At 43.1% G+C, this 23,560-nt stretch overlaps 5 protein-coding genes across 13 annotated transcripts in view; 4 read left to right on the top strand and 1 right to left on the bottom strand.

Annotated features, from left to right (window-relative positions):
* nav1a (neuron navigator 1a) overlaps positions 1–3,900 on the bottom strand; it is a 57,978-nt gene extending 54,078 nt beyond the window's left edge. For 2 of the 7 annotated variants that reach the window (XM_029834103.1, XM_029834102.1), the window contains exons 1-3: positions 3,814–3,899; positions 1,208–1,392; positions 537–670 (exon numbers count right to left, since the gene is read on the bottom strand). The gene's annotated coding sequence lies outside the window, so the exon portion shown is untranslated. Of the gene's footprint in view, positions 1–536; positions 671–1,207; positions 1,393–2,596; positions 2,616–3,813 lie in introns of those variants that run through there. The other 5 variants (XM_029834097.1, XM_029834098.1, XM_029834099.1 and 2 more) reach the window with 5 other exon arrangements.
* A 1,264-nt stretch (positions 3,901–5,164) lies between these two features.
* Positions 5,165–7,877, top strand: LOC115249198 (G2/M phase-specific E3 ubiquitin-protein ligase-like). Of its 2 annotated transcripts, none has more exons than XM_029834122.1 (9): positions 5,165–5,267; positions 5,897–5,962; positions 6,043–6,240; positions 6,305–6,391; positions 6,467–6,720; positions 6,825–6,947; positions 7,121–7,261; positions 7,372–7,517; positions 7,604–7,877. In XM_029834122.1, exons 2-9 carry the CDS (start codon positions 5,932–5,934, stop codon positions 7,614–7,616), a joined length of 993 nt encoding a protein of 330 aa, XP_029689982.1. In that variant the 5' UTR covers positions 5,165–5,267; positions 5,897–5,931; the 3' UTR covers positions 7,617–7,877. The 2 variants fall into 2 exon arrangements, with proteins under 2 accessions (XP_029689982.1, XP_029689980.1); XM_029834120.1 differs by having other exon boundaries at positions 5,172–5,267; positions 7,372–7,513.
* Positions 7,878–9,285: 1,408 nt separating this feature from the next.
* Positions 9,286–11,418, top strand: phlda3 (pleckstrin homology-like domain, family A, member 3). Its single transcript, XM_003963324.3, has 2 exons — positions 9,286–10,012; positions 11,082–11,418. Exon 1 carries the CDS (start codon positions 9,589–9,591, stop codon positions 10,006–10,008), a length of 420 nt encoding a protein of 139 aa, XP_003963373.2. The 5' UTR covers positions 9,286–9,588; the 3' UTR covers positions 10,009–10,012; positions 11,082–11,418.
* Positions 11,419–13,134: 1,716 nt separating this feature from the next.
* Positions 13,135–16,708, top strand: tnni1a (troponin I type 1a (skeletal, slow)). The gene is made up of 8 exons (XM_003963323.3): positions 13,135–13,249; positions 14,994–15,025; positions 15,152–15,158; positions 15,250–15,291; positions 15,466–15,597; positions 15,756–15,845; positions 15,933–16,109; positions 16,373–16,708. The coding sequence occupies exons 2-8, from the start codon at positions 15,012–15,014 to the stop codon at positions 16,475–16,477; spliced, it is 567 nt and encodes a 188-aa protein (XP_003963372.1). The 5' UTR covers positions 13,135–13,249; positions 14,994–15,011; the 3' UTR covers positions 16,478–16,708.
* Positions 16,709–17,782: 1,074 nt separating this feature from the next.
* Positions 17,783–23,365, top strand: lad1 (ladinin). 2 transcript variants are annotated; one of them, XM_011602452.2, is made up of 13 exons: positions 17,783–17,969; positions 18,397–18,582; positions 19,021–19,333; positions 19,923–19,987; positions 20,284–20,449; positions 21,016–21,105; positions 21,558–21,601; positions 21,672–21,714; positions 21,791–21,831; positions 21,927–21,993; positions 22,070–22,204; positions 22,285–22,374; positions 22,688–23,365. In XM_011602452.2, the coding sequence occupies exons 1-13, from the start codon at positions 17,932–17,934 to the stop codon at positions 22,781–22,783; spliced, it is 1,374 nt and encodes a 457-aa protein (XP_011600754.2). In that variant the 5' UTR covers positions 17,783–17,931; the 3' UTR covers positions 22,784–23,365. The 2 variants fall into 2 exon arrangements, with proteins under 2 accessions (XP_011600754.2, XP_011600753.2); XM_011602451.2 differs by having other exon boundaries at positions 17,784–17,969; positions 19,923–19,996.
* Positions 23,366–23,560: the final 195 nt, after the last annotated feature.

The raw sequence follows: 23,560 nt of genomic DNA on the forward strand, positions 1-23,560 counted from the left end.
CCATGTGACTTCCTTACCGGAAGAAATCATTTCAAATACAGAAAATGAATACAGGTAAAAAGAGAAAATGTACAATAAAGGGGGAAAATTCCAGTATGTAATTGAATGAAGTAAATGCTCAGTAAATTAGTCAACTCTTGGAGTGCTAATTACTTGGGTGAATATCTTAAAAAAATCATAGCACACATCAAATCACATACAGTAATTTGTCTTGTTTTTGGTTATATTGATTGCTAAATGACACAACAATCTAAAATCCATCATAATCAAGAAATTATTATGTTATTCCTTAAAAGGTTGCTTTTTTTATATGTGACTTGTATGATAAATTGTCTTTCTGCACCTCAGAAAAAACATTAATGGAGTAGTTAAATATCAATCATGGTTCATAATAAATTCATGATTCTGGAGATAATAATACCACTTTTCCCCACAACCTTGAAATACTAAAACAAATATGGCGACAGAATCACCTCTGAGGTTACTGTAATAACGCCTGAGCAGCCTGTCATTTATTCTCCAGGGCAGATACTGACCTCTAGTGGCCAATGTCTGCAGTTGCAACAGCATCCACGCGGACTCTTCCACTTTTATTCGATCCCTTTCTGTCAAGTATCCATCAGACTGTACATAGACTGGATTATCTTGTAAAGGCGATTGAAAAGTGCAACTGAGGATTTTAAAAAAAGAAAAAAGGATGAAATACATACAGTATAATAGCAGCTAAAGGTTGCTATAGAAATTCCATATTTTATTACAGCATTTTCTGCTGCCCTCTCATTTTCTGCCCCTATTACTCTCTCTCTGGCTCCCTCATATCTCTATCTCACACTCACTCACTCACACACACACACACACACACACACACACACACACACACACACACACACACACACATACACAATGAAAACTCTATGACTCAACATAGAATCAATAACTGAGTTGGTAACAGTCTTCTCTGAAGGACATTTACAGCTCCTGTGTCAATGTGTCATCCCCTCTGAGTCCACAATAAATGTGTGAAATCAGAACAAAAAAATAGATGCAGCTAACAGACTAGTGTGCAGCTGAACAAAACAACTTAAATGGTATTGTCAGTAGTTCTGGTAAAGCGGTTTTAGGAAATAACAGTGTTAATAAAACCTGAAGCTTCAATATAGAGTATTACAAGCAGACACACGCCACATGTGGTTGGTTGGGTTCTTACTGGTCAGCGTAGCCCGAGTTCCTTCACTGAGCGCTGAAGTCGAGCTGTCAGAGCCGGCAACGAGGAGGTCACACTTCTTCAACGTCCCAGGAACAATGGGCTGTTTTTTCCTGGATCACTGTTGCATCCTCGCCGCTCCCCTCCCATTTGGCCCGCCGAGCTACACCATTCACAGAGACGGGAAGCTGTGACAAATATGACCAACAGATTCAGCCAATCACCGGCCGCAGGACCGCGGTGAGTCACTGTCAAAGTCACTTTCTTTGACTAATTCAGTGTTCTCATCTTTTTTGAGGAAAAAAACCCCTAATTGCACAGGAATACCGAATGTCTTCAGAACAATGAAATGAAGACTGTTTATTTTATTGTGACTCAGTTACCTAAGTGGAAATTTACTTGGCCTACATGACCTACAAAGACAGTTACACTTTAATTCTAGTGTAAACCTTGTATCCACCGACTGTAAACTGCACACGCTACTCCTTTCACCACCTTAAATTCATCACAGTGTGTTTTTCTCAGACAAGTTATTTTTACAGGCTGAACTCTGAAAAGAAAAACATTGAATAAAATTCAAAGCTGGTTTTGTGAGGATTCCCGGGAGGTAAAGTGCAACCACACAAGAAACTTGCACCTTTGATGGTTCTACATGTGTGAATCTTAAAGAACCAGAGAACCAGAAAAAAACATATTCCATATAATAAAGAATAAGAACACATATCTGGAATAAATCCAACTCATATTCACGGTGGCGTTCAGGTTTAGGCCCTATGTACAGGGGAACAACAACAAAATATGTGTGATTAAATCATTTGATTTGCCAGACATTAGGAACCATCTCAAGAATGAGGTCCGTTGCTATGAAACATTCTTTTCAAAACATCTTATATAATAGATTTTTCTTCAATTAAGTCAGAAGACTAGTTCTGTGCAGAACAACCACAAACTGAGAATCACTTCGGGAAGATGACCTTCTGTCCTTTAAATGTGTTTTTGCACAGTTTGAGACTCTCATTTCCACTGAGATCCCCTTTATTTGCATCGTGCCGCTCTACAACACTTTTGACTGCTCCTGTTCTCTGGCCCCTGATAGTGCTGACTCAGACAGTTACCATCACCCCCCCCCCCCCACGTCTGCTTACAGAGCCCCCCTGGATCAATCCATTCTGTCTCTCTTTTCATCCCCTTTAAGCTCTGCCTTTCTCTCTGTTAACCTCTCTTCCACATGATGCTGCCAGTGACATCACTCTGACCGCCTCGCTCTTCCTTTCACAGCGTTTTTAGTGTCCACAGACACTCGCCGCAACACAACTGACAGCACACAAACAACAAACAAGAAGTTCCACTAAGAAATACAACCCTGAAGTGGTAGCACAAGGTTAAACTCACCCCGAGAAGCGCCGGCACGCAAAGTGCGAACGAGTCTGTCTCTTGTCCGTGAGCAGAGTGTGTCCGCTTTGCCTCCCTCTACTTTTCTGTGGCCAGCATCCGAGATGCGAGCATGTGCATTTTCCTGGTGTGTGTCTGCCTCTCTGACGTCATGCCGCTCCGCTACTGCTGCAGTACGCCTGCAGTCGTGTCCCCGCCCCCCATCACAACCCCTATTTCCTTCTCCCTGCTATTGACCTGTTGGCTGCCTGCGCTCCCTCCCTGTCTCGGGTGAAATATAAGCCCAGCGAATGCGAAGATGGGCCGGTCCATTAGTGGGATGACTTTGGTTTGTGTGTGGCCTGGCGTGCATCGCAGCAGTAATGCATGGTAATTAAACAGATGGCAGCCCAATCGTGAAAAATGCCAAACCCCTCATCATCTGTGCCTCATGTCTGATCTGTGGTTAAAGGAAGAAGCATGAGGAAAGGAAACATATAGGACAACAACTATTACACGCATGAGCCCAATGTCACACAAACACGTCTGATGTCTATTTGTGGCTGTTGTCTGTGCGCATGTCTGCAGGACGGCCAACCCATCCATCACTTATCTAATTTGTCCCACATCACTAAGTTAAGAGAAGAAAAATAAGGGGGATACAAGCATAGAGAGAGGTAGAGAAAGAGGAGTGGACATGTGCAAAACCATCCATTGATATCTTTTCCCTGTTGACAGACAACAATGACATCCAAGACCTGACCTTGAACCTCATCGTGCAGCCAGATCACTGAAAATGCTGGGTTGAATCTCTCCTAAAAGCTGTGACGATGGTTGACATTTCATATTTCCCTGACGATAAAACTGTTTAAATAACCCGGATGTGCTGATTGTTTTAGCTGTGTTTTTCATGCTGTCATGCGGAGCACTCCAGAACATTTGAGGATGCAACAAATAAAGCCTGGAAGATAGGACTTGTGATGTTTCTAAAAGTTGCTCTTGTCTGATGTGCAGCCTGTAACCTCTTAACTTTCACAGAAAAGTCCAACCTAGGGAGCCGTCAGTAGTAGACTGTAAACACACCAGGCTAATGAAAATGATAACTGACATCACGATGCGACACGTCTGTACACACAGAACACATGTATCCCGCAACACATGCCCCTCCCCCTCCTCCTTATTAACACATACATGCACATGTAATGGAGGACATTATCAGATGGCTTCATAATACTCACAGTAGCTTCTGTCCTGTCAGCGGGAGAGACGAAGGTGTAAAACTCACAACGAGGCTGACATGAGCTGCATACAGACCACACACGTGATCTGTTGCTTTGTCTGGAGTTGCCCATGACAATGGGAAGTGATTTGTAACAGAGGGATTATGGGTAGGCGTGCGGATGCGTGCATATGTGCATGCATTGGGGGGGCAAGGGAGGCTGGGTTAATGTCATAGCTAATCTTCTGATGCCCCCAAGTAATGGTCTCCTCCAATGGAAGAGACGCCGCTCTGACAATGGGACACTTGTGTCACTGCCACCCCCCTCTCCCTCCTCCCCCTGGGGCATCTGGAGGGAGGAGGCATGTCGCTGCTCTGGAACACGAAGACACAGGAGTGTGTAGCTGCCTCGTGAAAAAAACACAAACGATAAATACAACATAAAATCATATGACTTCACACAGTAACACACACACATCATGAGTTTGTGTGATGGAACCTCATGTGACTGAACGCGAGATGTTTACAAAGGGTCAAACCGGGCAGAAATCAGGCACCAGGGTGTTTTAGATATGTTTACGTGTTACTGGTGCCAAATCTGAACAAACAGATCTTGGACTTCAGCTTCTGTCCTATAATCAGAACAGACCCTCAAATTATCTTCTATTCTGTTTATATAGGTTTTATTTTGGTTTATGGTTTTAGTAAAGAAAAGAAGTTCATCAAGAATTAAATGCTTATATGTATTTTTTTTCATAGATCAAATATATAAATATTTACTGGACATCTATAGTCCAAATGTCATTGGAAAAGTCCTTATAACAATATAAAAGAACCTTGAACCTCACCATGAAGCCACACCCACTTCAGTGGTCAGCAACCTCTGGCTCACATGCTCTAACCCACACACCACCACATCATCTCTGGGACACGGGTGATAAGTAGCATTTTGATTGTCAGGTTTGAGGTGCAGACCTTCACACTAAATTTAATAGTAACTTTAAAATGTTCCTTTTTGATAAAGTTTAGAATTTATACTGGACTGGTGTCTTGATTTGGAACTTAACGCCTGTGAACTGGTGGTCATTTCTCTTTCTCCCTGAAGATGGCAGCGTTTCACCTTTTAATAAAGAAACCTCCTCCTCGCCTCTGTACCTCATATATTGTGCCTCTCTAATTAGCTGAATTTGAAATATTGTTTTATGACATAAGATGATTTTGAAACTGCCAAGATGTCACTCTCTAATGTAATTTATCCTTTCAGTGAGCGGCATGAAATGAGGCGACTGTCCCCTTTAAAACTCTTAAACTAAATAGTAGCCTCAGGTTAGGAGAGACCCTTTCTGCTCCACTGTTACCTGTACTGACAAGTTAAACCAGCTATACTAGGAGCTGAAATTCCCACCCACACCCTATAGCAGAAGCGACAGCAAACATAAGGAGCAGACAGAGGCCTGTCATCCATCTTATCAGGTAAGCACAGCTGCAACTCTTTTTTCCTGTGTTGCTTCTTCTCCTATGTTTAAGCTGCCTGTGTTGTTGGTGATGAACTTCAATGACTGAGATAATAAAGTCGGATCAAACAGGCTGCACAACAACAAGTTAAATGACAACCAGGCCTCTTCATGAGCACCGCATCATTTTAAAGCATCGCACAATGCCACAACAAACATTTTAAATATCTAACTATAACTTCAGAGATGTTTTGAGCTCTTATTTTTATCATATTATCTGTCTGTCCTAATATGCAGTGTTTTTTCACTATTTTCACTAAAACACAAAGAAAAGACTTAATAAATAATTCTAAACTAAACTAAGGTTTATCCATTAACAAGCACAATTATTGTTTCAAGTGGGGAAAAGGTTATTACTGATGTTAAAAGAAATAATAGCAAGATACTTGAAAAACAAATGGTCAGAACCAGGATTCTTGCTTCCTGTCATTATCTCTTGCCTGGAGGGGGGGGGGGGGGGGGGGGTCTTAGAAACAGCTTCGCTGCATACCTGTAACATGTGGCATGTTTCCTGTAAAGACTTGTCCATAGAGGCAAGATTTACAAACACGTGTTTATATGTACTTAAGTTGAGTCTGTCTCACTTAGATCAGTCCGTAATCATCCAATCGGCTGATGCAAAAATGGACGAAACAGAAGAAACTTCTACAACTGGTAAACGTTTCTGTATTTCAAACATTTGAATGGTTTGAAGTTGGATCTCCTTTTGAATAAAACCTCTGATGTGGTGTCAGAATGGACGAGAGTGCCTGATCCCAAATGTGCTGGCAGGCTCTTTTCACAAGAACTGCTGCACAGAGGCAAAGACTCAGGAAGCCTGTCTCTGAGCTTGGACCTCAGACACAGCAGGGGGGAGCAGGACCGGGCCATAGCTTCCCTCTACAGGAGAGACGGCCTTCAGTGGTCGTCACCACTTAACTGTGCACTTAAAGGTAGACTGAAGACTCAGCAGCACGGCCAGTGACTCCTTTTTGTGAAATGTCAACTATTTCACAGGTGATGTTGCCACAGGAAGTGGCGTTGACCGCCACATAATATCAACGGTGATTTCAAGGCTTATGAGTGGACTCCATTTAAATTTAGGTAAAACGTGTGTGAAAACGCAGGATCTAAAACGGGAAACGGGTCATTTTTAAACTGATACCATCACCGCTGCAGGAGGTGTGGCCGTCACTAGAATATTCGAGGGTGAGTCCGATCACCTCATCCCCTCGGTATCCGAAGAGCTGCTGGAGAACAACATGTTCGCCATGGCCGGCCGGATGATTGGCCATTCCTTCTTGCACAATGGCCCCAGCTTCCCGGGACTCAGCCCAGCCATTGTTCACGTTCTCTTTGGGGGTTCGCTAGAAACTGCTCCTGTAACGATAAGAGACTGCCCCGACCTTGACATCCGAGAAATAGTGGAAAAGGTGAGAGTGTGAAAACTAACGGCAGCCTCCATCTTTTTCTCCACAACATAAGACTGTAAACAAATAGAATTGTATGTTCACTGGTTTTATAAAATGTATTTCAGCTTGAGGGAGATGCCGAATTTAAAGAAGATGATTCCATCCATCAGCTCTGTCTGTCCTGGGACTTTCCAGCTCCCAGTAACAGCAACAGGAAGTGGCTGGCGAAAAAACTGCTTTTGCATGCTGTAATCTCTTGTTTTAAATTTGTTTTCTTAATTATTTTTTAAGAAATTCTCAATTTTAAATTCATCCAATGTCACTACATTTTACTGCCAGTAGAAACTTATATATTGTAATTCTCCTTATACGCGTCTTATTTGACAGCAGGTCTGGGTGTGAAGTGTCTGGTATCTTACAGGTAATTGAACAAACGAGGCGACAAATCAATCATTTCCGCAGAGGCCTGGAAGACACGGGAATCTGGACACTTCTCAGTCACAGGAGGGATGTAATCCCAGTCCTGTTTCCACGGGAATCAGAAGCACAAGTCACACCACAGGTACCACACAAATGGGTTCACAAAATATATCCAAACAGCTGACTTTTATGCAGCTTAGCTGGACATGACTGTGGTTATTATGGAGAGAATCACAGATCATTCACTTCCAGATGATACTGGACTGCATCACATGGCCGTCATCCATCACTGTCATTTTTGATAAATATGAGGACAAATACCTGGGCAGCGATGAATTTTGCACCATTGACATAAAACGCGTGTCCAGCTTTTTGAAAATGTTCATAGAGAACGGTAGGTACGAGTCTTGCTGCTGGTGTTTGTGAAACTCTTTATTGTCGTCTTCCTCCCGTGTTGACTGTGCAGCTTGTGGGTTTAACACAGCCTCTCCAGCTGAGCTAAAGAACCTCGTAAAGTTCTGGATAGGGTGGGAGGTTCCGGCGACAGAGATGAAGGTGGAAATAGTGGAGGGCACGTTTCCCACATCTTCAACGTGTTTTGAAAAACTGAAGCTGCCGAGACATTACACAGAATACAACAAGTTTCATCTGGAGCTCTGTGCGTGCATATCAACCTGCTATAGTGGCTTTGGATGTCCCTGAAATAAAGAAATATTTACTTGGTATAATGTAAAGTACACAATAAAAAAAAAAATAAATAAATTATTGCTTGTGAACTGTAACTCATTTTCCATTATTTTTAAAAATAATTTTCCTGTATTTACGTTTCTTGTATTTGCCACTTGAGCTGCAGTTCACAGTCAGGGGTTTGGAAATGTAATATTTACTACATATTTATATATTTTTTATATATTGTATATATAAATTAATTTAATAAAAAGCACTATGATGAGTGTCGTTAAGGTCCGGGTGGCCGTTCTGGCGCAGTTCAGATTCAGTACCGATACTAGCCACATGGTGGCAGTAGAGGCAGATTATCTCCTCGGCTTTCTTTTTGTTTAAAGGGACTATTGGGCCTTGGTTGAACTAGATTTCTATATGTTCCTTTTTTTAATTTCATAGTATTTCTATACTATATTATGTTTCAGCTCTTAGTTGGTGAGTCAGTAGTTTGCATGTTCCTCAACATGCAGTAACAAAGACCTCTGTCTGCACACATAATGTTGCAAGTAGTTCTGGATAAACAAGTCCAGCAACAGAATAAAATGGCACTTGTGTAAAAAGGCAGATATTTTTCCTGGTTTGACTGCTGCTACAGTGGGTAAACTCCTCCCCGTGTCATTGTTGGTGGAGAAAACTGAAAAAGCAATATCAAATGTACTGCAACAATTAAGGTTTTCATTTCGCTCATTCGTGTGGATGTTATTATTATCTATATTACTTTGATGGTGTTTTCCTCAATCTGCTTTTGTGGCCACATCGCTGAAAATTCACACGGACTAAGACAAAACTATATTTGAAAGAATACTTTTTACATGATCTTTCCATGTATGCTGTTCCCAATAAATATTTCATATATATTAAATATTTGATTTACTGATAATTCATGATTTTTTTTTACAGGCTGAAAAACCATAGACCTCAAGTTAAAAAGATAAAAACCGCCAATTTTTAATCACTGTAACGTGTTCATATTGTGATGCACATATCTATGTATGATCACGAGCAAATTCCTATTCACACACGTGTAATTGAAGTAATTGCATCCCCAATGGGATATGAAACTCTTTGATTATCGTGCCCTCTTGTGGCAAGACGGTGGAAATACAGGTTAAATCTATCGCAATATCTGGATGGTAAGTAAATGTGGAACTGGAATTATAAATCAAAATTGTCATACTAACCTTAGTCACGAATTATGTATCAATATGGCGTCCCTAAGGTATAAGACATGTTTAAGGACAAACCCCATGTGAACATGACGTCATACAGAGAAAATGACATGTGGAGCTGTGAAACGAAATCTCTAAACGGACGACTGGGATGGGACATGCGATGAACGTGGTTACACGTATCTGTTCCATATATCATGAGCAGCTGTTGAACTTGGCATAAATAAACAGCCATATATCCCGTTGTCGTCACCGGGAGGAGGCGGGGTGCTCGACTGGGAGAGGGTTCAAAGAGGAGCCGGGCATGTTCAAACATATCCAGACCGACCAGACCGCCGACATCCACAGCGCGCAGCCAGTGCGCATGAATGGGATTTACATAGACAGTATTTAAAGTATATCTACTGGAGTTTGCGTACCGTTTGCTGTTGTTACGCATGTCCTCCTTCAGCCTCTGGGGTTCACGTCGATGTTTTCTTGAGAGGCAGTACAGCGCAGCCAGGGTGATGCATATGGATTCATCTTGAGACGCACCTGAATACTCTGAATCTCTTTCCAAGTACTGGGCAGTGTCACCATGTCTCTTCCTCCCAAAGTAATGAGGGACGGCGTGCTGGAGAAGCGCAGCAGCGGGCTCCTCCAGCTGTGGAAGAAGAAGCGCTGCGTCCTCACCGAGGACGGGCTGCGTCTGCACCGCTACAAAGCACACAACGACGCGCCAACCTCGGCGCCGAGCTCCAAGGCCAAGGATCTCCCCTTTGCGCACATGGCCACGGTCGATTGCGTTGAGTACAAGCGCGGCCTGGTGTATTTCACGGTCGTCCTGACTTCTGGAAAGGAGATTGACTTTCGGTGCGCGCAGGAAGGCACAGCGTGGAACGCAGAGATCGCACTGGCGCTGGTGCGCTACAAGAACCTACAGGCTGTCCTAACGGGACGGAACAAGCACCTGTCCACGGCACTCCTGGACACCGACCAGGAGAATGTGGCGCTCTGAACAGGTACTAAAATGCGTGTTTGATTTTATCAGGTGGTGATACAGCAACACGAAAACAGCCATATAGGAGTAAAATAAAAGGATTTTCCTCAAACATGCTATTGATTGCACCATTTGGCTACAATGTTTGATATATAAATGGTTATCATCCTGGCTTATAATGGGATCAAGCACATATTATTATCAGGGTCATGTGAGTTTAAAATGAATCCATTCATATTGATGAGAAAACAATCTTTTAATAAAAATCAAATCTCAGACCCAGATTGAGCTCTCTGATGTTTAAGGTGGCTTCTTAAACAGGAGTAAAGAACTTAAGCAATGCAGTTAAATGAACGCCTCAAAGATGAATGCCGACCTATCAGCCTGGAGCAGCTTCTCCAGATCCTGCCAGTCCTGACTCAGTTCAGGAGGTGCCAACAGTTACAAAAATGTATGGAATGAAACTATTCAGGCTCTTGGGGAGCAGACTGCAGATGGCCTGTCACCACTTAGGCTAAGATGGCACCACTTTGCTGTTTAGATGTCTCACAGTGGAGTCAACATCATGTCCTTTCATTCTTATAGCGTGGTCCCTGACTTTTCACCACTGTCTTCTTAAGAAGCAAATCTCCTCCTATTGGAGGACTAATGACTGAGTGGAACATGAGCCTCCAAATTAACATCTGTCTGCCTCTCCCTCGTGAGGCAGCCAAGTATTTTTAACCACACACATGCGTGCGTGCACAAACGCACACACAAGAGCTGCTTTAAAGATATTAACCGTGACCTAGGGGGGTATATTTAGTGTGTTTTCAGCTGCTCAGCACTGGACACACGATGGCTGTTATCCATCGAAACTGCTAACAGAAATCTCAAATGCTATTGAACTCTGCGTGTAAGTCTGAACTATGAGCTCACGGTCCAGGAATCCTGAGTGAGACTTCCTTAAGAGAGCCGCTGCAGTCAAGTGCTCAAATTAGCCTGGCAGCCGTAGAAACAGTCGAATGCAGTTCATCACGGAAGCCATCAGATACCCCAGGACACCGTAAATACTGTATGTTCATTAAAAATACACCCTCTTGTTTTAACAGCATCTCTCCTGTGGTGCACCGCATGACAGGATGTACTGGACGACCGTGGATACGTGGACTGACGAGCGAGAATCATGGACACATTTCTGCTCCTCCTAAAAGGTCTTAATTTGGACGTCATGCAGGATTCATGACCTCATCGGGCCTGTAAACGAGGCGCTGTGACGCTGTTTCACCACGACGTGGAGGACGGCGGCATTTGCTTTTTACTCCTCAGCCTCTGAACATTTTATTACAAATATTCTGCTTGATATGGATTGCACATTGTACGCTATTTACCACATCCATGTACAGTATTAAGCGTTTAATGATAATAAATTTTTGTCATAGCTGAGAATTCCTGACATATTTTATTTCAAGAGTGTCACCCAACCACACCTTTACCGGCTTTTGATCATCTCGCCTCACATTCATGCCTTCTTTTATTCCAGACCGGCAGAGTTAAACTGCTTTAACCCCCCCACACAAACACACACACACACACACCAAGCAATCACAAAGCAAAAGGAATTATGCAGAATTTCTGTTTTCAATAGTGTAATTTGATTTGATAATGTCATATAGTGCTTTTAATTATATATTAAAGACTTCAGTAATGAGGATAAAGGGCTGAGAGCTTATTTTAGGACCAACTTTTATTCTGGTAGGAATATAATGGTTTTTTTTCTCTCTTTTGGAAATCAAAATAGTATTTTTCCAGCCTCTCTCACCAAAAAAACCCATTTGCAAGATATTTTGAGTTCTTCAGCTGTTTCCAGTTGTGGTGTGAAGTTACTTTCACAGCCTCTGGAACACACACACGCACACACGCACGCACGTACACAGCTGCTTTTGCGTGTGTGCAGAAGCTGGAGCGCCTTTTGTTCTTTTGTATGGAGGACTAAAAAGGAGCACCAAAAGCTTGAGGCATGTGCCCACAAACATCCGCCCACACAGCCACCTGCAGAAACCTGTGTCCACACCTCAGCTGGGCCTCTGCAGCCTCTCATTACTAAAGTCTGGGACATGTCATCCAATAAAACATCAGGTTGTGTGTGTGTGTGTGTGTGTGTGTGTGTGTGTGTGTGTGTGTGTGTGTGTGTGTGTGTGTGTGTGTGTGTGTGTGTGTGAAGCATAAAGAAGCTGATTGTTTAGCCACTTCTGTGGAAAATCCCAAAACTACCGTATTGCTCAATAAAGTAAGCCAACAGGACTGTAAGAGCGTTCGTGTGGAGATCCAAACTAGAGGGACATCTTTAGAGCATGTGTGTTTGTTTACTTCAAAAGAGAAAAAGCCCTTAAGGCCCTTATGTTGTTAGCATGCTCACACATTGCTATGACCTGTTTAAACGCCAGACTTTTGGAGTATCTGTTTTCAGCACATCAACAAAGAGAATAATTACCTGCATTTGTGAAACGTGGCCACAGGATTGGACAGTGGTGGCCAGAACAACGCAGATTCTTCTTTTGCTCCTGGTGCCGCTGCTTTGGTCTCCATTGTTACAGTTGCGTTGTGCGGGTTCGGCCACTAGATGTCTCAATTTCTCATGTTGCATCAAGAGAGCGTTGAGATACTCAAAAGTATTTTCTGTATGCTCGTGTATAAGACATTTTAATGTGTTATTATTCGTATTATGATAAAAGACACAACTCTTCTTTTAGTAAGCAGTAAGTCCTATAGAAGCGTTTTTTTTTATCAGAGAACTACCTCTAAATGCTTGTTGCCCTGCCAAAAATAACCCTTTTATTCCTAAATTTTATATGGAGGAGTTGGATTTGATGCTTTAGAAAAATCCTTATTGACAAACTGTTTGGGAATATAATAGGACCACCGTAAGGGTCACTGATGTTTTCTGAGACCACATGATCAACTTTAATCGGATTTGTTTATTTTCAATTTCCTGGTAATTTGGTACCAACGGTGGTGATCATCTTCTCCAGGCCATGAAGGCCGAGGCTTTGACTCCACGTCCCCGGCATTATAATGACTATGGAAGAGAAAAATGGACAGAGCTAGAGCAGCCAATAACAGACATGGGGAGAACTATTAATAGCCTCCACTAACAAAAGAGAGGGAGAGAGGGAGACAATTGGGGGTGCAGTTAAATAGAGGGACTCCAAATCTTCAGCCCCATCTCTGATTTGTCAATTGTGCAGCTGCTGTTGTTTCATCTCGTTCTCCTGCTCTGGTAAGGCTCTCTGACTGCGTTGTGCTGTGAGGCCTATTTCGTCTTTCTGTGTAGATTTGATAGAGAAGGACAGTCCTTATATATTTTTATTTTCTGGTAAATCTGTTTCAATTTGTTGTAACAGCCACAGTCTGAGCTGAAGGATGGAAGACTGAGCATGTAGGTGTTTGCAGGTTGATTCTGAATGATGGAGATCATGGGCATAATTCTCAGCAGACTGAGCTTTTTCTATACAGTATGTTCTATGGGAGATCCATCAAAATTAGTCAGAATAATCTGTTGCATTGTGTAGCAAAGGCTGATCTCTTCATATGTGACGCTGGTGTGAACCTCACTGGCACTTCTGGACCACAGAAGCTCATAAGCATCCACGAGCGTCAGTAAATCCCCCGATCCAGTCGGCACCCCGGGGCCCACAATCGCACCCCACAGCTGTCTGTCAGATGTCTTCTGCTCTATTCTGGGGAGACAGACCACTCTAAATTCCTGTCCCTGAGATAATCCGCTGGAGAAAGATGGGATAAAGGAATTGTGGGGGGTAGATCAGCCTGGAATTTTTTTTTACTCCACCGGAGCAGCTCAGAACACAGAGACACGAGTGGTGCCATTCCAAACTGGAACACAATGGTAAACTGAGAGAGGGACAAAGGCAGAAAACAATCGAGGTTACGTGAGGCGGAGATGAACGAGTGATATAAATCAGCTGTTGATGGGATAAAGGGCAGAAGGCCACGGGGGGAGGAGGGGGGGACGTGATGACTGAGGCAAAACATGTGGAAGATGAGATCAAAAGATGAACTGGGAGCCAGACCATACTCTAATAGTTTGCATTTGGTTCTGAAAAGTTCCAAAGCAGAAGAGTCTGAAGGCCTGAGACACATTAGAGCCTATCAGAGCACCATCATTTGAAGCTTTGTTTTACAAAGTGTCCCTGAATTCACCTTCTCTGAGGATGGAGATTTATTTTGGAAAACTGGCATTTTTACATCTGGAAGCTTTGGTCATGTGATGGATTTTTTCTCCCCACAGTGCTGTTGGATGAACTAAAATAACCCTTTCCTGTCCCTCTCCCTCATTCTGAAACATCAAACTACTTTTATTTTAACAGTCACCTTTACCCGTCTGATTTCTTCCTATTTTTTTGGGGGGGGGGGCACTAATTGTTTTTTCTTCTTCCACTTTTCCATTAAATTACTCAGTTATGCTCCAGCTGTCTCCATTTCAAGTCTGTTGCTTTTTCACATCCTCTATGTTGCTTGACTGTGTTTTTAACGACACCAGAAGTTTCGCCTCAGGTAGCAGAAGAATCGCTGAAAAGGCCGTCAGCAAAGATGTTTGTTGACTGTTTAAAGTTTGTTTTGCAGCTCTAATTAAACAAATGTGAAGTACTGTAAAAAAGGCACAAGATCCCTGTCAACAACCACATCAGATGAACATCCTTTATTCAGGAGGTCACAGCACGTTATAATGTGACGGATCTACTGTCTGACACACCAAGATCACATAAAGATGATGGTGTAGCTCCACTTCTGCCAACTATGCCAACCACTCAGTGTTTACCAGCACATAAAAGATTTTTAAATGTGTATTCTGACTGTAGTAATGGAGTAAAAATAGTGGCAGTGGTGCAGTGTTAAGACGCCTGCTGACAGATGACATTTATTAAATGGGGCCAGGTATCGATCCTGCCCCTAAATGGTCATGAGGAAAGCCGGACAATTCTCTGTCTGTGTCTCTCCCCCAGTGAGATACCGTCAGCAGGATGCCCGAGCACGCGTGAGTAATCTGACTGGCTTCTAATTTTAGACCAACCACTCATTGACATGCAGACGGTTGTTTTTAAAATTCAAAAATGGTTTCTGCATTTTTTCTTCTTTAACGCTTATCTGTTTTCTCTTACAGGCCAGAGGTAAATAAGCTTTTGTAGCTCCTGAATCCAACAAAAATTATTCAGAACATGCAAATATTTAACTAAATATTTTTTCAATTTGAATTTCCAGAGAAAACCCAAGATCTCAGCTTCTAGAAAGCTGATGCTCAAGGTGAGATCATAACACGAGCATGTACTATACCATCCCGGCCACAGGGGCCAGAAGTTATTGAGGGTTAATTCTATAATATGCAAACAACTGAGCATCATGTGTCTTTCCACTGAGAGCTGCACTTTTCTTCGCGTATGTAAACATTGTTTCATATGCTGAGTGTCATGTGTGCAGAGTTTGATGGTGGCCAAAGCCAAAGAGGAACTGGAACAAGAGATCCTGATAAAAGAGGAGGAGAAGCAGAAGTACCTGTCGGAGAGAGCACCTCCCCTTAACACCAGTGGCCTCAACCTTCAGCAGCTTCAGGTGAACCAGTCTCAGTAGACTTTTTATTCTCCTTTAACCTTCCTGGACCTCTGCCCTCCATTGAGCCACACAGCCTCGTTTCCAAAAGTTCTGATGAGAATAAACACTCAGAAAGGCATTTTATCCATTCACTGTGTGTTTTGTGCATGTATGTGCAGGATCTCTGCAGAGAGCTCCATGAGAAGGTGGATGTGGTGGATGAGGAGCGTTATGACATCGAAGCTAAAGTCATGCTCAACACACGCGAGGTACACATCATGCCCAGTGAATGACGCGACATGGGGGTAGCAAATTTCACTAATTAATGCTTAGAACTGCTCAACCCCCTTGTGTAGATCAAAGATTTGAACATTAAGGTGTTGGACCTGAGGGGGAAATTCAAGAGGCCTAACCTGAGGCGGGTGCGAGTGTCTGCTGACGCCATCCTGCGCTCGTTGTTGGGCTCCAAGCATAAAGTCTCCATGGACCTGCGGGCCAACCTCAAGTCTGTCAAGAAAGAGGACACTGAGAAGGTGTGTGCAGAAGTTAAAGAAAACGGCACATAGCCAGTGAAACGCATAGCTTCCTTTAGGCAGTGTTGTCACCCTGAAGAGACCTGAAAAGTGTGTTTATATAAGTGATTAAAGGCGCGGCACAAAAGCAATGATCAGAGAGGAGACTCTCTTGTGTTTCTGCTCTGTGTGTGTGTGTGTGTGTGTGTGTGTGTGTGTGCGTGTATGTCTTTGTGTTTCCTATCACGCAGCCTTTTATATCCATCTGCTGTCTGTCTCTGTAGAAGCGGCCCGTCGAGGACAGTGACTGGAGGAAGAACGTGGAGGCCATGTCTGGGATGGAAGGAAGGAAGAAGATGTTCGATGCCGCCAAGGGTCCTGCCCAGTGATGTCACCGTCGCTGCATTCCAGCTGCTTGGCCGCGTGTTCACTGCTGTGCAACTTCCTGGATTGACTTACATTTCCTTAAAAGGGGTTTCTCCCTATTTTGTATTTTTAATTTGCTTGGGAAGTTTTTTTCCAGCAGTAATTAAAAAACACAACAGTTAACTATTAGCGTGTCACTTGAGCAAAATTCCATCTGCTGTGTATTTAATACAATGAAACACAAAGAGAATCATATGAACCATTCTTTTTTATGTGTCTAAAATCCAGTTATACCCCTTGTCGTGTTGGCTCCTGTAATATTTGGCTTCCTACTGCAGCAGAGGTACTATTACAACTCTATATTGTGCCTCATGTGGCTGCTTCTGACATCTAAGCAAGAAATCCTAATATGATAGTAATTTGCAGCAAAATAATCGCTATTATGTTGCAGCCTTTTGTGTTTTAATAAGGGAACTGAGAGGCTCTTGAGTGACACTGCTGCTGAAGGTTGCTTTCCCTTTTGAACCCATCGCAACTTCACCACAACAGTGCTGACTTATTAACTAAGTAAAAGTAAAATAAATTTATATTAGTGTTTATCCATTCAGTTACACATTGCAGACGTAAGCAAGAGCACATTCTATGTGCACATATTGACCAGCTGCCCAGACTAACATCCTGTCCAAAAGCTGTAAAACAGTATTCAAAGTGATGTCTGCTTTGCATGTTCTCAAATTGAGCTCTGAAAATGGATCTATCATTATCGCTGACACCAGAGGATGCAAAGAGCCGGCAGCAGTCGCGGGTTTGATACGTCGCTAACGTGATCAGGACGGCAGACAGGCAGAACAATGTTGGGGCGGGCTGCTGCTGCTGCGGCTGCGCGCACAGCCTCCTATCTCTGTCAGATAAAACGTTAAAGCAAACGTGGGTGCAGCAGGCTAAAACGAAAGCCCAATAAAAGCAAGATGGGGCTACAAAGCTGCACCACATCTTTTTTTTCCTGTGACTTCAGATATGATACAAGTAGAATCAATTTATGGCGGCTGTGTCGGACTGAACCCGGGTCAGAGTCCGACACAAAGGTGTGGCCTCAGTGAGCAAATAACGCATGGTATCGAAAGCACAAATAGCGTTAAAAGTTTTAAATCTTTGCCTGTATTGCCTGTTAAAAAAAGATTCTCAGAAGTGACGACTTATGGCAGCCTTCTACACACAACTGTGAGTTGTTTTGCCAGAAACGAAACGCCGCCCTCCACACTTTCACCTTACATGGATCACAGCACAGCCCCCACCCCTCCCCTCAGCACTCTCCGTCTCAGGTGAATAGCTTACCTACACGGTCACGTGACTCCTCGGGGTAAAGGTGCACGGCTTTGTGCCTGACTGACTCTAGTTCAGCTGCCGCCCTCACAGTGCCATTATTTTCGCTCTGCAACTCGAGTGTGCCTGGAAACCTTCGGCTCAGTCGCCTGCCATGTCCATCAGTCGGAAGAACTGGTCGGCTCTGTCCAGGTGAGAACACAGAGCACCACGTGTGCTTCTGACAGGCGAAGGAACTCAGATTAAATCTGGCTTTCTCTGCAGTTTGTGAGAATATTTCAGTTGTTATTCTATTGAGTGTTCTAGATTTCACTGACACATGCTGAATTTTGCCCTTGTTGCAATTGAAAAAAAAAAAAAAAACAGTGTTAAATGTGGGAAACTCAAACAGTCTCACCAACAGACATCAGGCTGAAGATTAGATCTGATATTAAAGGAACAAAGAGCTGTCTTTGTGCTCATAATCTGCTGATATGCAAGTAGAGCAGGTTCCATTAGACCATTTTAAAGCACAATCTCGATTTCCAGTAAACCGCCAATGTAGTTCCGGTTGATTTTGGCATGTGTATGTTTATTTTTCTGAGCTCTTGGCTTTGTTTCCTTCTGTGTTTTGCACCAGCCTGACCCGTCAGTGGACCATGGAGGACGAAGAGGAGGTGGAGAGGGAGAGGAGGAGGAAGGTGAGGGGCTCGAGCAGCACCGCCGACCCTGAGGATGATTTTAGGGCATCACCCAGTGACATGCCCACCAGCGACAGCAGGCCAGGGACACACCCTGTTCATGAGACCTCCCAGGTGCTCAGCAGGTAGCGCTCACCCTCTTCACTCAGGCGTTATTCATTGTTTTTGTGCTACCAAACCCAAACCTTTGTTTGTGTGCTCATGCATGCTTGTTCAAACACTTCCTTTTTGGCTTGGCTTTGAGAAGCTAAGAGGGGGGAATTCTCAACACCTTTGCCCTGTGGGAGTGTGTCATCTGTATACTTTTCAGATGCAGGGATAAAAAATGACATCATGCATAGAAACCGAGTATGAAAACATCAGCCGTCAGGTCCCTGGAGCAGCAAGAGTCTTCAAAGACAGAGAGGAGCTGTAGAACCTTTCATAAAGAAACCTGATCGGCCACTGTGCTGACAAACCCTTTCACTCCCCAGGAATAAAAAAATCTATCCATCATGCATCAACTGACGGCTCACACACATGCACGCGCATGTACATAAGTGAATTTGTGCATTTACTTCCAGTGACGAGCAGGTGCAGCTGGACTTCATAGAAATGCTGCGCGTCCGCGATGAAAAGAGGAGAATGAGGCAAGTGGAGGCGCTGAGACGCCAGAAGGAGTTGGAGGATGAAGAAGCAGCAGGCTCCGTCAGGAGGGACAGTGGAAGAAAGAGAGGAGGTGGAGGAGCCAGCGTGGACATGATGGAGGACCAGGAGGACCGGGAGGAAGTGTTCTCGCCCCCAAAAGTGGCACCCAGACCACGGTCACCCAAAAAAGCTGCTTTGTACAGTGAATCCAGCAGCACCAGCAGTGACAACTTCGCCTCAGACAGACAGGTAAGACGGCGCCACTTCCTACCATGTTCCTGTTTACATGCATCGAAAAAAAATGTTTCTGCTAAAAAACAACACCAATGCAATAAATGTGGCAATGATCCCACTCGGATTTTAACATCTGGTTGAGTGAGAAAAAGAGCATTAATGAGACTCCATGAATAATTTAAGTGGTACTAATGAGGTAGACAAACAAGACAAAGTCACATCCAAATATCCTGCAGCGTTATTGTCATATCTGTCCACGCCCCCTCCCCCCAAAATAACGTGAGAATAAACAAGAAAGTGTCATCCAGGATGGTTTTAATGTGTCGCAAACAGAGAATAACTGAATTTAAGGACATGAATGAATGTAAAAACCACCTGAATCATGTGACCATGTAATTTACCTGTAAAGCACAGATAAGGTGTGCCGGAGGTCATTATGTGAACTTTTATCTGTATCACACTCGCAGGAGGTTTAGCTGAGAGATGAGGCCAATAACAATGATGTTATGTAATGCAGGGCGTGTCCCGGGACGTTGCGCTCCTCAGCAGCGAGCAGTTGGTGCTCTCGGTGCTCATCTTGTTCCGTTTCGTTTTCTTTTGTCAGCATGAAAACAGAGAGTCAACCCGCAGAGACCCCGAGCCAACGCCGTCGTCCAACCAGAGTCGCAAGTTTGTCAGGTTTATCAACATGAATTTCATATAAAGCAGCAAAGAGATAAAGTCTTTTTTTTTTGATCAAATGGCATCCAAATCTCCCAAAACAAAAGGAACCAGAAGCTTTTATACAATCAATATCTTAATATCGTTGTTCATTTTGTTAATTCATAAATGCATTCTGCACAGACAGACATTTTCTGTAATTTAAGATGCATAAAGTTGTTGCAGGGAAGAGTGAATGCAGGTGCAATAGCAACCTTTGCCCAGTTAGCCTCTTATAGCTTTAAATCGTGTGTGTGATGTTGCAGCTCCGTGTCCATCTCACTGGACAAAGGAACGTCTGGAAGTGGGAGAGTTACTCCCACCAGCCCCCGCTCCTCGACGAGCCCCCTGACACCCGAGGAGTACTGGCAGTCCCCATGCCAGAGTCCTTCCCCAAGAGCTCTAAGCCCTGTTCAGAACGGGCACACACAGGTAGACGCTCTATATTTTCAGGGCCATTGCATTCCAGTCATTTGTACAACTTAACTCACTTTATGATTATGATCTTAAGCTAATATCAATTAATATTTTGATCAAGGTAGCATTTGTTCCTAATGTCTTAATGGCCCAATGGCCTTGGCTGAAAGGTGCTCGTACAGTAACAGCAACAAACATCTCTTGAAACAGCTCCTGTTAGTGGCCAAATGTGGACTAGACAGTGTGCAATAAAACATTCTGGGCTCCAGAGCTGCAAAAAAGTCTTTTAAGGGATTATTACAATTTTTATATGGCAGAGACAGTATATTCTGACCCTATGAAGTGGGGAAGAAACTTAAAAATGTAGTAACTCGCTGTCAATATTCAATGTAAACAAATGTATATGTTGGAATAGAGGATGGTAAAGTAAAGGTAAAGTAAAGTAAGTAGAGTAAAGTAAATAAACTGAAGCACACACAAAATAATGAATGCAGTAATAAAAGTAAATGTGTCTCAGAGGTGCAGTACTTTGGTGTATGCTGGCAATCTTAAGCTGGAAAATCTATTTTATTTCACTTTAGAATGGGAATGGTTGTTCCACCGATGGAAACTTTGAACAGGCGACCAAACCTGCATTTGTCAGGCAGAGCTCCAGGACCATTTCCTTCAGGGTAAACACACACACACACACGCACACACACACGCACACACACACACACACACACACACACACACACACACACACACACACACACACACACACACACACAAACATATATTGACTTCTTCTTTGTGTGACATTTCATTGCCATGTTCTCTCCAGCCCCTTAACACAATCTCTCCATTAAACCAGCCCGCACCATAAACCCATACTTTAACCTTAAAACCAAGTTTAGTTCCACAAACTGCCTTTTGAAGCTGTGAGGACAAAATGTCCCCACTTCCTATAAAATACCCCTGCTTTGCTTGAACACACACTGAGACAGGCGGGTGAATGCTTATTTAAATGTTAAACCATGATTTCATCTCATCAGCTAGTTGGGGTCATTTGCTTCAGTCATATTTGAAGAACATTCCCTCATCTGATGAATGGAAAACTCACACGCGCCCGTTTCTTCCACAGATGATGAGGAAGAAAGAAGAGGAGGCCGCCCCTCTGCAGAGAAGGTGAGGTCACAAACTTGTTATGTTTGGTCTGAACCTCAGTCTGATCACGGGCTGTGTGGTTGTGTTGCAGTAAGAGCGTGAGGATGACCTCTAAGAAGTTTGAATCCAACACAGTAAGAAAATGTTTCATCTATCACAACAATCCTGACCAAAAAGAGCACATGATGACGTCAGTTTAACAATCTTCAGGAGCAAAATGAGGAAGCAGAAGTGTCAAATTTCCAGAGAAAGTGAGTTTTTCTGGACTGGTTCCACCCTCATGGGATTTAAATGCATATGTTTCAGTCAAAGCAAGTGTACACACCTGTTGATACTGCGTTTCCAGTTCCAGGCAGAGGATTTCATCCAGGTCCATTCAGGAGAAGATGGAGAGGCTGGCTCAGGCAGCACAAGTCAGTGAAGCAACCAAAAGCAGCAGCTTTCTTTTTGTAATTATCTTGCTAATTTTGCGTTGATCTTGTATTGGAGAAATCCGAAGTAGTGCGATTTCCAGATGTGACCCAGAGGACTCTGCTGCTGTTTGATGAGGTGTCCAGGAAGAGAGAACTGTTTGAAAAGGAGTCTCAGACTGGGTCCACCAGCAGCTCTGGAGGCTCCAGACAGGTCTCAAAACCTACACTTTAACCTCACTAACTTCACCACTGTACCTGCTTCCCACTTATTATATCTCAATGTTGTTTCAGGAATTTCTGGGCTTCACAGCTGGTGTGTCAGACCGGATCAACCGCTGGCTCAGCAAGACCAAACAGCCGGCGTCCTCTCACATCCCTGTTGTAAGTATATCATATGACCGCTAGATGGCAGCATTGCTTCTTGGTTAATGCTGTAGAAGAAATAATTTTCTAATGCTGCTTAAATCAGATTATTTTGGCAAGAGCTTTAGGAAACAATATGTCTCACTATGTCAAATGTGCTTCAGTTGCCAATGTTGTGGTCATGAGCCTGCACATTTCCAATATAATTATTAGTATTGCTGTAATGTGATTATCTAAAACTATTGCCATCACAAATATCAAGGACATTAATATATTTTAAGCAGCCCTTTCCTTTTCTGTCCATTGTATAAATTGGATTTCCTCTGTGTAGGACCTGAGACACGTGGACATCAGCAGTAAGAGGACCCTGTTTGAAAAATGCGCGGAGGATGGTGTATCAAAAACCAGCACTGGAAAATTCAAGTGAAAGTTTTGCCATTTGATTAAGAATGAAAGCTCGGCGATGACCTTTATAAGGATGAAACCAAATAATGGAAGATGTAATAAGATTTGCTTCAATTCACTGCCCTTCAGTGCCACTATCAATCCCTTTGGTGCTCTATCTGTTATAAAACAGCAGAGAGAAAAGAAGATTTGACAAACTTCACAGCTAACCTGATGAACTGACCCTTTCTTCAAGGACTTTTTTTTCTTCCTCTTCAGTGCTGGAGCAACAGAATGTGTTTCAACGGACTACAAAACATTTTAAAGTCAGTTACCTTTGGCGTAACTTCTGTGATCATATTTCAGACAAAGAACCACTTTTAAATGTGTGACTGAAAAGCAAAGTAGAGGTGGGAGGAAAAGAAAAATGCCTCCATCTATAATTGCTTTGAGACATTTTGGTCATTTTCAAAAGCACTTTAAAAAGGTGAGATTTTCAACATTAATGGCAGCAACTAAATGGATTTTTGTTGTCTAATTGGGCCAAAATATGCAGTATATGTATTTTTCTTAATGAGCACAAAGGCAGTCTGTCCTTAATAAAAACGTTTTAATACAACAAAGACTGAACTGCTTTGAAAAGTTCTTTCACCATGAACTCAGTGTGCCCGCCAGACTGTCAGCTGTCACATATCTCACTGAAGGAAGAATGATGATTGCAGCTCTGTCTCTTATCACTAGCACTGTGTGTGTGTGTGTGTGTGTGTGTGTGTGTGTGTGTGTGTGTGTGTGTGTGTGTGTGTGTGTGTGTGTGTGTGTG

The sequence above is a fragment of the Takifugu rubripes genome, chromosome 3 (genome assembly GCF_901000725.2).
Source record: "Takifugu rubripes chromosome 3, fTakRub1.2, whole genome shotgun sequence".
Taxonomy (NCBI): domain Eukaryota; kingdom Metazoa; phylum Chordata; class Actinopteri; order Tetraodontiformes; family Tetraodontidae; genus Takifugu; species Takifugu rubripes.

Excerpts from the sequence above, each read along its gene's own strand:
- tnni1a (XM_003963323.3), top strand. Across the intron at positions 15,292-15,465 it reads CTAGAAAGCTGATGCTCAAG|AGTTTGATGGTGGCCAAAGC; the intron begins GTGAGATCATAA and ends TCATGTGTGCAG. Across the intron at positions 16,110-16,372 it reads AGAAAGAGGACACTGAGAAG|AAGCGGCCCGTCGAGGACAG; the intron begins GTGTGTGCAGAA and ends CTGTCTCTGTAG.
- LOC115249198 (XM_029834120.1), top strand. The coding sequence starts at position 5,932 with ATGGACGAAACAGAAGAAACTTCTACAACTG. Across the intron at positions 5,963-6,042 it reads AGAAGAAACTTCTACAACTG|AATGGACGAGAGTGCCTGAT; the intron begins GTAAACGTTTCT and ends ATGTGGTGTCAG. Across the intron at positions 6,241-6,304 it reads ACTTAACTGTGCACTTAAAG|GTGATGTTGCCACAGGAAGT; the intron begins GTAGACTGAAGA and ends ACTATTTCACAG.
- phlda3 (XM_003963324.3), top strand. The coding sequence starts at position 9,589 with ATGTCTCTTCCTCCCAAAGTAATGAGGGACGGCGTGCTGGAGAAGCGC.
- lad1 (XM_011602451.2), top strand. The coding sequence starts at position 17,932 with ATGTCCATCAGTCGGAAGAACTGGTCGGCTCTGTCCAG. Across the intron at positions 21,106-21,557 it reads CCAGGACCATTTCCTTCAGG|ATGATGAGGAAGAAAGAAGA; the intron begins GTAAACACACAC and ends TTTCTTCCACAG. Across the intron at positions 21,994-22,069 it reads GGCTGGCTCAGGCAGCACAA|AAATCCGAAGTAGTGCGATT; the intron begins GTCAGTGAAGCA and ends CTTGTATTGGAG.